Source organism: Phacochoerus africanus, chromosome 4 (assembly GCF_016906955.1).
Source record: "Phacochoerus africanus isolate WHEZ1 chromosome 4, ROS_Pafr_v1, whole genome shotgun sequence".
Taxonomy (NCBI): domain Eukaryota; kingdom Metazoa; phylum Chordata; class Mammalia; order Artiodactyla; family Suidae; genus Phacochoerus; species Phacochoerus africanus.
In genome coordinates this window covers 135,682,465-135,696,487 of record NC_062547.1, presented here as the reverse complement: position 1 = coordinate 135,696,487, position 14,023 = coordinate 135,682,465, and the positions used below count along the sequence as shown (strand labels likewise).

Here is a 14,023-nt window from a genome sequence, read left to right as displayed (position 1 = left end):
TTTGCAGGGCGCAGGTGGAGCAAGGGCAGCCATAGCACCCAGGGCCCCTGGAGGGTGTGGATGTTGCCACTCGGGGGTAGGGGGGCAGTGCTAAGAGCCTAGGAGGGCTTCTCTCATCCCCATCAGCAGCCTGGGAGGTGCCAGGATGGAGCCTCCCTCCAAACTCAGCTTCTAGGAGCTCATCGAGGTTTCCAGGGAACCAGAGCCACCCCACCCCCCAGAGGTACAGCAAAGGTGGCAATATTGACCACAGCCTGGTTCTGGCCGAGCGAGGTCTGCGCAGGAGCCATCCTGGCCTCTCCTTGTGCCGCCCCTTGCTCTGCATGCGGGGCTCTGGGTCGCCAGGCTGCTGCTCTCCCAGGCTTGGGGCTCTGTCCCCTGACTTTCAGGTCTCAAGTCAAATCTCACCTCAAACAAGTGTTTTTGACCTCTAGATTGAAGCCGGCCCACTGCAGCAGCCTGTTTAACTCCTTCCCAGCCCTTTCCCAGGCCCCGTTTGTCGTGTGTGTCTGTGTGTGTGGGGGTCTGTGTGTGTGTGTCTGTATGTGTCTGTGTTTTCCTACACTCTAAGTGCCCTGAGGACAGTGTCCCAGTCTGCCTTGTGTCCCCAGCACCTAGAATAGGATCTGGCCCATGGGAGATGCTCCTTAAATATTTGTCGGATGAACAGGCAGATGGAGAGCTGGCCAGCGGGGCCCTCCCCAAAGTGCCCCGTTGTTAGCACCCATCCTGCCTGGTATATAGACGTGCTCTGGCTGAGGACCTGGGGCGCCGGCTGGCTCTTTTGCACAAACCCAAATTCTGCAGCCACTTCCAAGGCACTTGGGTCATCTCTGCAGTGACAGAGTCAAAGTTTACCAGCCACTCTATCCCTGGACCCCCTTGGGCATGTCTGGGAGTTAAGTTGTCTTGGAAAGAGGAGGCACAAGTCCCGGGACCACTCCTCCAGCCCCAGGCTGCTGCAGCCCACGCAGCCACGCCGCGGTACACACACCACACTTCCAGAGGCAAGCCCTCGCTCTAGGTCTTTAAAACACTTGGCCACAACACAGGATATGGGCCGCAGCTCCCTGGGGATTGGTACTGATGCACAGAAAATAAAGCATGTAATCCGTGTGTAAAGCACCGTGTCTGCCAACAGGTGGGCCCTTCATTCCTGTACAAATACCTTCTGTCTGCAGAAGCTGGGGACCGCTGCTGTGCCAGGCAGGGATTCGCAGCAGGCAGCAGGGAAGCTATTAGCCTGCAGGGCAGCTAATTCTTGGGGCTGAGCATGCTACCTCTGGTCTTCCACAGCCATATCCCCCTCTTCTTGGCCACCTTGGACCCTACAGAGCATGCAGCCACCTAGAGCCAAGCCAAGCCTCCCTGTGGCTTTGGGATGGGGTGGGGCAAGGAAGTGGGGGTTTCGGCCCCAGCCTTTTTGCAGGGTGACTGAGGCCTGCCCGAAGGGGCCTAGGCAGTACCACCCACGGAGACCTTGAACGACCTCTCCAGGCCAGATAAGGGGAGGGGACTCCCATCAGTAGGCCAAGGACAAGTTCTCAAGGAACGATGCCCTGGGCAAACACACCTGTGGGCACTTAGCATCCCAAGGTGGAAACCTACAAGTTTCCCCTCGAGGGCCATTCAGGCACCAGCCCTGAGAGAGGAGCGCTCCTTGGTTCACTTTGCACCAAGGAACCAGTTACAGAGACTGAGTCTGAGTCCGCGTTGAAAAGCAGTGTGATAACCAACTTGTCCATGCTCTGCGCTGTGGTCAGAGGTGACAGAACAAGGAAGGAGCTTCCACTCCTGGTCAAGCAGGAGGCTTGCACCTCTGTTCAGTTCTCCCTCTGACCCCCAGCCTGGGGTCGGTGGGCTCACCTGCGACCTGCTAACCTCCACGGCCTCCACCTGCACCCTGAGTTAGCAGTCCTGGGTGTGTGGCAGTCAAAAGGAGAATCCTCATTTGAATCGCAGAGGGAGGCTTGAGCCCCGACTGATACAAATGGACTTGTTTCTCCTGCCACCATAACGTTCATGTAACAATTCCCATGTCTGGCCATGTGCAGTAAATTTAATTAGGGTTGAAAAGCAGCTTATTTGGTGAGATGATCAGTTTCCCACCTGGGGAAACGACTTTCTTTATGACTATAAATTAAGCACATTTTATCTTTTTCAGGCATCATGGTCGTCCTCGTAGATACTGTAGGCAGTTGCTGGCAGTCTCACTTGGTTACCTTTCCCATTACTGTTTTATCATTGTTCTGGTAGGAGTGGGAAATTCATTCTGTTTTCATAACAAGGAGGAAGTGGCGACAAGGGGCCCATTTAACGAAACCACGCTTGGCCGGTGCCTCTGTGCCCCGGGGCCAGGACCCCTGGCCACCCCTACGCAAAAAAGGCTCAGCTTGTTTTGGGGCCCGCTGGCCACAGACGGAGAAGGACAGGTGCAGGGCTTTCAAGCTCCTTTGGTCCTAATTGCAAATAATTAAGAATCAAATATTTGCCAACCACCTGTTTCCATGTCAGAGAGAACCTGAGGGTTCTCGGCATCTTCCGCAAACACAGATTTGCACAAGCGTTTCCTTAGCGCTGACTCCTTGGAGCACAGCCTGGGGGAGGCCCTCAGAGCCACACCCGTGGGCTAATCCATCGTAGGCAGCCGAGGCGCCATGCACAGTGCTGTCCTCAGAGGCGATGGCTGCAGCGTGGTGTCTCGGAGGAGATGGGTCAGCAGGGGGGATTCTGCAACCCCCCCCCCCCCCCCCCCCCCCCCCCCGCCAGCGGCTGGCTCTCCTTTGATGCCTGGGCTGGGTTAGATGGTGGATTAACACCTTCCTGCTCTGCCACGCAGGTTTTAGTCCTCTCAACCTCAGAGAAGGCCCAGCTTCGCGGACAGTTGCCTCCCCTTCACACCTCCATCCTTCTGGCTCCCCTGCTGGAGGAGACAGGGGAGATGCACCCCTGAGCAGATCACTGTGTGCCAAGCCCCCTCCACCCTCCCATCCCAGCCCAGCCTCTAGCCTGGAGGTTGCACATCAGAACAGAGCTGAAGATGGGAATCTCTGAGCCTCTGGCCAAGACAAGCATTCCCAGACCCTGATCATCACCCGCCCCTTTCATTGCAATGCCGTTGCCCCTCCTTGAGCACCTTGGTCTACTTCCTGCTCCCTCCTCAGGAAGGGATGCGGCCCACTCCTCACCCTGCCTCTCTAGGGCCGATAGGCACAGGCGCAGGTACAGCATCAAGGGACTGCGTGGGGGAGCTTCCCCATAACCTATCCCACATGCAAATGAGGTATCCTGCCCAAGGCCAATCAGAGGACTGAATATGCCCCTCACAGAGACCAATCAACATTCAGCCCTTACGCAGGCGCTGTGGGCAGGGGCGGGAAGAATGGGGTTCCCACTCAGGTCCGAAGCAAGGGGCTAGCAAAGAAATCCAATTGAAAGAGGGGCCAGTCCCTACTCACGGGTGGCCCGCTCGGCCTCCGAGAGTGTACTTTCGCTTGAATAAAGTCGCTGTAATGCCAAAAAAAAAAAAAAAAAAGACGGTATCTTTGAAACTACTGTGTTTCTTAAACCCTCAGTGTACAGGGTGGTGGGGGATGAGGGGGATTGAGGAGCAAGGCCCTCCCCCGGGGGGGCCTCCTGAGGCCAAAGAGTAGGGGCAGACCCTCTCAGGGTCAGGGGGTTCAGAGAGGGGCCCGGGGACCAGAGGGGGCAGCCGACCCCAGGGGTGAGTAGGATTTGATTTACGCAGACAGAGAGCCCAGTGCGGGCGAGGGCAGAGGCCCCGACGCAGGAACTGAGACCAGAGGCTCGGAAACGAGCGCCATTTCTGCAAAATGGGGCAATTCGTGGGTGTCCTTCTCATCACGCAGGGAAGTTTATTAAAGTGATACAGTGCCAGTGCTTGGTGGCCTGGCCTTGTCTTGGGAAAGAAACAAAGGCTGATATTTTTAGAGCTGTGTTAGTTACTTCCAGTAGCCGCCAGCACTTTCCAGGGTAACCCATTTTCCAACGACCCAGGAGAATCATGCTAATCAAACACGCTCTGTGGCAAACCAGCCATAAACACGGGGAGGGGGAATGGAGCCCTCAGCCTTGACAGGAGGGTGCGAGCTGGGGCCCATGAATGCCACCGAGCCTTCGCAGTGACACGCCAACAGTTAGAAAAGTGGATAAAAGAAATTCACATGCCCACTTAGGATCTGCACTTTTACACTGCTCAGAGATATTTTGACCTTCTAGTTTATTATGATTCAAGAAAAAGTCAATATTTCTTAGCTTGCCAAGGCTGGAAGAATTTAAATGAGTTATTGAATCAGGCAGTTAATCTACCAATAACTGATTTTTTTTTCTTTTCAAATCTATAATGATGAAAAGCAGACCTAACCAAAAACAAGAGAAGGAAGTTGTGGGTTTTTTTGTTGTTGTTCCCCTTAGGCATTTTAATCCCATGGGGTAGGAGTTGAGGTTGAAAGTTCAGTCTTGACTGCCAGGGCCATTCTGTCTTGCCAGCGTTTTGAAGGAGATTTAATTAAAACTTAGAAGCAAAGACTTCTGTGGCCGTAAAATCTGCATGCGTTTTAATTATTTGTGTGTTGATAGACCTTTTATAAATCTCAACTTCCTGTCTGTGGTCACCAATGGCACATGGCACTCGTCCAGTTTTCTGGACTCTTTGGAGGAGTGTCACGTTGGTTGGCTGCTTCCACAGAAGTGTACCTTCTCAACAAGAAGCCCCTCTCCCAGCTGCCCTGCTGGGTGGCATGTGAGCTCCGGGTACCACTGCCTGAGATCATTATGGGCGTGTGATGGATGCAGGAGACACACAGCAACACGGCATGTGGGAGACCCAAGGCAGCATGGCAGCTGCTCTTTCCATGGTCTCAGCCTTCTTGCCCACAGCAGCAGCATTGTGCTACAAGGACTAAGCAGTGGACAGAGGCTGCTGGTGCCGCCAGTGCTGTTGGGTCCTGTGAATCATATTCTCCCCAGAGAAAAAGCTCAACCTTGGGGCTCCCTGCCTTGGCTGCCCCCCCCCCACGGCCCCCCGATCCTGAACACTTAAGAGTGCTACTTTCTCCTTCCTCCACACTTCCTCCCTAGACTCTGCAATGGCTCCCCAGTGCCTGAGTCTAACGAGGCAGAACCACGCCTCGCTACCCCTTGTCTCCCCTCCCCCACCGCCACCCGCCTGCACAAAGCTCCTCCCCATGCCAGGGCTCCTCCCTGAGGCAGCACAGGCTCCTTGCCCTGCCATCATGGGAGCCTTGGCTCAAGCCCTCGGTCCCTTGGAAAGCCCTCCTTCTCTCCATCAGGAGAGCCCTTTGGTACTCGGCTGCTTCCGTGTGGCCCCCTGTTCCCGCCTCGCTCTCAGGATGGGCAGGGGCTGTGTCGGAGTATTTGGTAGGAGCCAGCTCTACACAGCAGGGCACTACTCGCAGCACCCACAGCCACGTCCCATTGGGCAGCATGGCAGGGGCTCCCTGGGGAGCCCCGAAGCCTCAGTTTCACAGGCAAATGGAGCCTCTGCTCACTTGAAGGAGCCATAGATGTGGCCCATGCCCCCCACCCCAAGTGCACGAGGCTGACCCTCTGTGTTTGTGTTCCTGGCAGGACTTTCCGGCCACATCGGGCTGCCGGCCTCCTGCGGAAAGATGTTCTGCAGCCGTGGGAGCAGGTGCACGCTCAGCAGGGAGACGGGGGAGCCTGAGTGCCGGTGCCTGGAGGCCTGCAGGCCCAGCTACGTGCCCGTGTGCGGCTCCGATGGGAGGGTGTATGAAAACCACTGCGAGCTCCACCGTGCTGCCTGCCTGCTGGGGAAGAAGATCGCCGTCTCCCACAGCAAGGACTGCTTCCTTAAAGGTAGGAATGGCTCCCTGCCTCTGTGCTTGGGGGTTTGTCGTGGATTTTCTAATGCCTTTCTGACCAACCGCCTTGGTGCTGAGTCTGCAGATTAAATGTGTTTTTTAAGAAATAGAGAAAAAGGGGAGTTCCCATCGCAGCTCAATGGTTAATGAACCTGACTAGGATCCATGAGGACGTGAGTTCGATCCCTGGCCTCACTCAGTGGGTTAAGGATCTGGCATTGCCGTGAGCTGTGGTGTGGGTCGCAGACGTGGCTTGGGTTCCATGTTGCTGTGGCTCTGGTGTAGGCTAGCAGCTATAGCTCCATTTCGACCCCTAGCCTGGGAACCTCCATCTGCCGCAGGTGTGGCCCTAAAAAGCAAGGAGAGAAAGAGGGAGACAGAAGCCTTAACAAGATGGCAGCAGTGACGTTTCATGTTTGCTATGTCCACCTCCAGAGCCCCGTGCCCTTGGAGGAGATCCCCTGGGAGAGCAGAACCCAGGGGGACCCCGCTAAGCCTGGGCTGATGCATTGCACATGTGCAGTAGGAACCAGCCCGCAGAGCACTGCCCAGGTCTCTCATGCAGGGTGGGCCCTGCCAGGTGGTGGCAGCGAGCACACTGGCCCCTCTGGACCATGGCTCATGAATCAGGAGGCCTTGCTGTGCATAGAGTGTGGCCAGAGAGACCTCAGCACAGTGGTTCCCAGCTTGGCAGGCACTGCAGCTGTGGCCTCGAGGGGTCTCCTGACCTGACTTCTGAGCAAGACACGAAGTTCTGACGTGGACATCAGAATATGTGTGTGGAGCTGGGGCCAAAAGTTCATGCTCTGGTCTGGGCTAGAGTGAAAAGGGCCGCGCCAGCTCCCCGGAGGTGGCAAGAGCCTCGGGGGCAGGGCCTGTGGCTCCTCGTGTAAGAATATATTCTCAGCACATGGCTCAGGGCCTTGCACCCAGGAGGTGTCAGCAGCACACAGATGTGAGAGTTAGACGGCAAATTCCCATGTCCCTGTGGCCCCAGTGAATGGTGCTTGCCACAGCCCGTAGAGACATTTGCCCTCCTGAACCCAGATGGCTACATGGGAGTAAAGCAGGCGGTGTGAGACGGCAGGTGGGCACAGGCCCACTTGCCTGAGCTGGGGAGGGGGCACTGGAGGTGAGGAGCCACCAAGTGGGCTGCACGAGGTCTGCAATGGAGCCCCCCCGCCCCTGCCACGTGCTTGCGACACCAACAGAGCAGGGCTTCTGTGTGGTCACAGCTCGCACAGAGCAGAGAGCCGAGTCCCAGCCTCACCCTCACAGGTGAGGGGGCCATGTGATGGGAGAGTTCACAGTGGAAGGGCCCAGGTCTGTGGCCTCCTGCCCCTACCTTGCCCATGGGCCTGGCCAGTGGGGTGGGGGGCGGTCGTGGAGTGGGCGGGGCTCCAAAAAGTTGAGGTGATCCTGCGCTGGGAATTGTCTCGGGCCCTTTCATGGCTGTGCTTATGACACGAATGCTGGGGTGCTTCAGAAGGCATGAGGCCCGTTAGGGAAGTGAGGCCAGAATGAGCCCAGGAAAACGTCCGTGGCCTGAAAGGAGTGCCCAGCCTGGGCCGGCCGATGCCTCGGCAGCCGTGAGCTCTAAACACTTGACCACTTGCTCCAGCTTTATTGGCCATGTTGCATTTTATAGACTGATGTTCCATTCTCCCGTTTCCAATATCCCTCAAATTGCATCTTTCTAAAGGTTTTTATTTCTGCATCAGAGTGTGCACAGCCTCCCTCGCCATCGGTTATTCAAACGGCGTTTCTCATTTCATGCGAGAAAAAATCAACCACTGCAAATCCTGCCTTGGTGGGGGTGCCGGGGGAGCACTGGAGAGTGGGGGGGGGGGGGGCTCAAGCCGACTGGGTCTCCATTTCTGCTTCATGCTGATTGAATTTATCCAGCGATGCCTTCCGAATCTGAGTTTTTCACCGATTTTTAAAATTCCCATCCATTTGCTGTGGCAGAGCCGCTCTCTGAATGATCCCTTTTTGATGGCAAGAGGTACCTGCAAGGTCCCAGATGGACCTGGGGTTGCAGCCCAGCCCTGTGACTTTGGGGGCCTGAGCCCGCCTCTCTGGGCCCTTTCCTCGGCTCTAAGAAGGGGCTACTGGCAGGTCCCTTCTGCTCTGTGGAGGAACCTTGATGGGATGCCACACAGAAAGCACTTAGCATGGATCAGGTGCATGACGCGTGTCGGGTATCAGTAACACCTGTTGTCATCATTGATCTTATCCACCGTGGCCTCTGGCCTGGAGCAGGGAGATGCGCAAGCCATGGGGGGATATCCGAGGATAGGAGCTCTGCCAGCAGGGCCCGCGCCCAGATGGGTGGCTTCCTGGCAGATGGAGAGGGAGGAAGGGAGGCGCGGTCCTGGGGAAACCCACCTGGAGCCAGGGCTGCCTTTCTGCAGACTTGGCCCTGTGGGTCTGCACCCCTTAGAGAAGCCTCCGCTGCCTTCTGCTCGGGTCTGCTCCAGTTCCTGGAGACGGGAAGGTTGACGGGCCTCTCCAGCGTTGCCCCAGGGAGTACCCCCACTGATCCCAGGGCCTGGGCCGCCCTGGAGGTAGGCTGTCCCCAGGAGGGTGCTCAGGGCATGCTCTCGTCTACCTTCTCCAGGGCCACGGCTCCACCTGGGAGGAGGAGGTAATGGATTGATGGGGGCAGGTGGCAGGGGATTTTTGGAAGATAGGAGTGTGGCTATAAAGGGCAGCTTCTTGCAGTCCCCACCCCAGCATGGCAGCAGGGTATCCAGTGACCTCAGAGCTCCACAGATGACAACCCTCTTTGGTCCCAAATTTCCAGGGAGTTAGCTGATCCCTAAAACCGAAAAACACCTTTTTTGTCCCCAGGCAAAAATTTTGAGACAAAACCTCTGAAGTCATCTATGTTTCATGATCTTGTGCTACCACCCTGGACAAAGAGAACTTATGACTTTCTTCTCTGGGGCTTCCGCTGCCCCTAGAAGTCACTGTTAGGACAATGCCTATGGGGCCAGAGCACGTGGAACAAGGGGGGACATGGTGGTGGGTTCCGGGGCTGGGCTGCCACAGTTCAGAGCACATGTTCCACCTCCAGAGCCCCTGCGCCTTATAGGGGGGACTTCCTGGGGACACCACCCAGGGGTACACAGCGCTCACCCCTCTGCAAGGGAGGAGAGGCAGCATTCGAAGCCCATGTATAAGAAAACCAGTGGTATCACATTCCAGTTGCTATGGCAATGGGATTCCATGTGAATACGGAATAAATACATCATCATTTAGGGATCATTAGCCTGTGAGAAAATCAGAACGGAACCCAGCAACCTTGCTTCAGGGGGTGTTGGCAGCTTTGACGCCACCTCTCCTGGAGTCCCAAGCAGGGTCTCTCTCACTGACAGTCAGGGGGACGAGGGAGGCAGATGCTGTCTCTGTTCCTCCTTGGGGCAAAATTAGAGTCACATTTGTCCTCCGCACCAAACGCCACCAGTGAACACCAAGATCGTGGGTGGATTTCTCTGTACCTTGAACTTCGAGATTTTGCATCTTAAAAGTTATCTTATGACTTGGCATTCCTATGTGTGTACTAGTTGACACTTTTAAAGTGATTTTTCTGACTCAGTTCTGAATTCATGCTTTATCTCCTACACTGTTGGAGAAGACAAGCTCGCCTCTCAGCCCGTCATCAGCAGCCAGGCTTGTATTATCCCAGATGAGGCTGTGTCATAGTCGGGCAGTTTTCCAAACAAACCATGAAATTGTGGAACAAAGGAGCCTGGTCGGGGTTCACTTCTAAACAGACCCTTAAGCTTCCTCATCCTGCATGGAGTTTGTGGGTGTATTTCGTTGCCTCAAAGGTGAATTCCTAGGCTTCTGAAATCAGAGGAAATATTGCCTTTTTTTTTTTGCCTTTTGTCTTTTTAGGGCCACACCCGCGGCATATGGAGGTTCCCAGGCTAGGGGTCTAATTGGAGCTCCAGCTGCCAGCCTTTGCCAGAGCTACAGCAATGCCAGATCCAAGCTGTGTCTGTGACCTACACCACAGCTCACAGCAACGCCAGATCCTTAACCCACTGAGCAAGGCGAGGGATCGAACCTGCAACCTCATGGTTGGTAGTTGGATTCATTTCCACTGCACCACGACGGGAACTCCAACAAGTGTCATTTTTTAAGAATTAAACACACTATATGCTCATACTAAGAGCCTTTTTTTCTTAAGTGCTGCTAAACACAGGAATAAAAACCCAACCTTCTGTTACAAGTTAGCGGCGGATAGATCTGGTTGCCAAAGACTTCTTTTCTTCTTACTGGTATTTAGAGGCTGTTACTTTGCATCTTGTTGCTTTAGAAACGTAAGTTGAGTGCCATGCATCCAGGGTATTTGCACACTTTGGCAAGTCTCTTCTGCCCTGCCAGGGAGGCTGCTCACATTCGCAGCTGTCCGCGCAGCCTCAGCAGGAGACTCTGCTTCCCAAGGTGTGGCAGTTACAGGTGCAGGGTCGTGGTGGCGGCAGCCATCCTGGGGGATTTGGTTTGACTCGGCTGGAGTAGGTCCCTGCAGCAGGGAGATGCTGGAGCCAGAGGGAGCATCCCAGGGAGTCCCCACTGAGGGAGCAAGTGGCCCAGGACCAAAGGCACCGCTTTGGTTCTCCATTCCACGCTGCCTTGGAGAAGGCACATAAGCTCTCCTGGCCTCACTTACTGAGTCTATAAAATGGAATGATGACCACGTCAACCTCACGGTGTCATGAGCAGAAAACGAGCAGTGCCAGTGGCGAGCGCCATACTCTAAGTGGTATCAGCAGCACTCAGGATGGCGGGGATGTCACTACAAACCTCAGGGCACAGTCCAGGGACAGATGCAGGAGGCTGTGAGGATATGCGCTCAGAGAGCGGGGATGTGGCTGCTCCTGTGGAGAGGAGACTGTTGGTCCTTCACGCTTGTTTTGTCACTGCAACTTGACCTCCAAATGATCAAACTTCTGTCACCTTCTCCAACTGCCTTGCTTTTGGAAAGGAGATGTAGTGTCGTCCAAGTTCACTCTGTATCTGATGGAGAAGGAAAAGAAGAAGAGCTCCCAGTTCTAGATCAAGAGGAAGTTTCTGGAACACATGAAAGGCTCTTGGGAACTGTCCCCTGAGACTGAGAAGGGGAATATCTAGAGCGGGAGCTGGAGAAGAGACATTCAAGGGCCTCCCAGGGGGTGCACTTGAACTTCCTGCTGATTAAAATGCACCCCATCCGGGAGGGGGAGGGAGGGACTGTGGGTGGATGCAGACAAGCAGGTGGAGGCTTGTGTGCCTCCCCAGGTCGTCTGAACTCAAGCTGACTGAGTGAGTGTCAGCTTAGCTACTCCAACTTTCCCACTGCCCAGATGGGGACCCTGGGGCCCAGAGAGGGCTACTACCTCCCCCAAGTCACACGGGCTCTGCCACTGTAGCCCACCCTTCAAAATCACCCCCAGCTTTGGGGCTCTTTTTCATGAGGTCCCCGCATGGCTTAGTCACAGCAGATGTGACTGCTTTATCCTTTTCCCCCAGAACAGTTTGTGGAGGGAGCTGCTGGGCTGGGCCTCTGTGCTGTGCAGGTGAGCAAGAAGCCAGCTGGGAGCTTCCCCAGGAAAGCTGGCTCATCATCCCAAACTCACGGGGCCTCCAAGACCACTTCTCCACCTCTAAGGAAGGAGGAGGAAACAGCACCTCCCAGAGGCTGCAGGAAGAGCCTGGAGGCCAAGCAGCAGAGCCTCTGCCGTGTGCCCTCCTCTAGCTCAGTCTGGCTTTTTGGCCCTGGCCTCTGCTTTCTCTCCAACCCCACTTCCTGTTTCCAGTTTCTTCCCGTTGTCCTTCCACCCCTGGCCCTACCCTATTCTGTCCAGAGACCCCGCTCTTCCCCCAGCCCTTGTGAAGGGATCTCTCAGCACCCTTCCTGGCCTTCACTTTGAGCTCCACACCACACCACCCGGCTTCACAGATGTCCTTGAATGTCCACTGTGTCACGTGACTGTGACCCCAGACCTGCCCTCATGGAATTGACAGCAACAAGAAAGGTTGGGCTCCAGCCCCCATCACCCTCACTTTCTTTGCCATTGTGTGGGACTGCTGTAGCCTGAGACACCCCAGGACCTCAAGGAGCAATGGGAATCTTCATGGACCCCTCCTTGCAGCCTCTCCTATAGGTTCTGCCAGCCTCAGTGTATCGCCAACAGCCTTCCAGCACAGCAGCCCTCAGGCCCCAGGCATCTATCTATAGTATCTGCTTCCAGGATCAAGAAACAGGATTGAAACATCTGTTCTCTGGATATTTCCCGTAGGTTTTATGCAAAAGCATGTGTCAGGGTGTGAGCACCCTGCCGTGTGCAAGAATTCTATCAGTTCAGCACGTGTGGTGTGCTTCCCAGAACCACCACACTTTGGATGAATTAATTATATCCCAGTAATTAAAAATTGCTAATAAGTTATTGAGCTGAGAAAGTCTTGCACCGCATTGATTCCGCTTATGGAAACAAGTAGCAACCTTCTGGATCCGCCACAGCGTGTCCTGTTCTTTCCTAGCACCCCCCCCCCTCTCTCTTCAACCCCTCCTTCCCTGTGTCTGCTGACAGGCTCCCACTCTCTGGCTCCATCCCTGCATCCTTCTAGGTCCCATTTCTCCTCTCCCCTTCCCTCTCTCCCAGGCACCCAAAGCCTTGCCCACACTGGCTGCCCCCACTTCTCCTGCTCCCCCTCGCTCTGCCCACCAAGGTCTGTGCCTGGCTCCTGTCCCCATTAAGATCACAGTGTCCTTCTAAATGCCAAGTCCAGGTGGCACTTCCCCCCTGCCACCAGAGACTGACATCTTCCTTGCTTCCCTCTTGCAGCTGAACCCTGCCCAGTTTACTCCTTGTTCTTTCCGGGTTATTCACTCTTATCTCAATATATTTTTGATTGATTATTATTCTCTACCTCTTTGCTGTCACCTGTACCCATCCTACTATCACCTTCTACCTGGACCACCTCTGTGACCCCCTCCCCAGCTATTCTCCCTGCACTTGATCGGATACTTCTTCGAACTCACCTTCCATGTGGCTTCAAGAGTGAACCCTCCAAGAAGAGCTAACTCTGACCATGGTGCTCTCCTGATTGAACCCATCCATCCATCCATCCATCCATCCATCCATCCATCCATCCATTCAGCGACCATACACTTCCTGTGGGTCAGGTCCTGTCTGGGCCATGGGGATGCAACAGTGCACGGACAGGACTCCTGCCTGCGTGGCTCACAGACAGTAAACAAGAGATGAGGTATCTGGTGGAGAAGAAGAAGGGAAAGGTGTGAGTGAGAGCTTCTAACATGAGAAGTGACTTTCGAGCAAAGGCCTGAGGGAAGCTGGGAGGTTAGGGGAGGCATTTGAATATCCAGGGTGGGGAAGAGCATCCCAGCAGCAGGAATAGCAGGTGCACAGACCCCGGCGTGAGGGCTCTCCTGGCATGTTGGAGGATCTCCTGGCCTGTTTGGGGATCACCAAGGGGGACAGAAGGGGACAGAGGTCAGAGGTCAAGGGACAGAGCATCCGGGTAGGACTTTGTCAGCAGTGAAAGGCTGAGCTTGTGGTCACCACGCTATGTTGTCTTTCCCGTTTCTTCCACACCCACCCAGGGAAGACCTGGAGGGGACCTCCCTCTTCACCCCCACCCCAGGAAGCTGAGTGGGGTGTCCCATGGGCTGGAAAAGATGACCTATCCAGGAGCTCATCACCAAGCATTTCTAGCTTCACCCATTAACTGAGATAAACCCACAGGGCCCGGGCAACTTCCTGCCTAAGCCCGGGACTGACCAAGGTGCCATGAGCTTCTAACAAGAGCAGGTCCTCCCTCTGCTGTAACTGCAGCTTCGCTTGCATATCTTCCCACGATCCTGGGTGTCCTTACCTGTAGGGAAATGGGATGAATCTTCCTTTCCTTTGCTTGTTGGAGAGCTTCCATGGGTTTCTTAGATGAGTGAATGCACATATTGATGATTCTGTGTTAAGTGAATAGGACTCATGCCGTCCCACGGAGGCGCGATGCCCAAGGACAGGAAGCCCTCGCCCTCCATGCGACACAAATCACAGGTCCCAGCAAAGGAAGTGGTGGATTCACAAGAGCGATCCTGCTCTGGGTGGGGCTGGTGGTGCGTATGGAGAGTGTTGCGGGAACATGAG

At 55.1% G+C, this 14,023-nt stretch overlaps 1 protein-coding gene across 1 annotated transcript in view; it reads left to right on the top strand.

The window, feature by feature from the left end:
- Positions 1–14,023, top strand: part of FSTL4 (follistatin like 4) — a 416,868-nt gene that overhangs the window by 196,003 nt on the left and 206,842 nt on the right. The window contains exon 4 of the mRNA XM_047778622.1: positions 5,611–5,859. Coding sequence (XP_047634578.1) covers positions 5,611–5,859 — 249 coding nt within the window. The remainder of the gene's footprint in view (positions 1–5,610; positions 5,860–14,023) is intronic.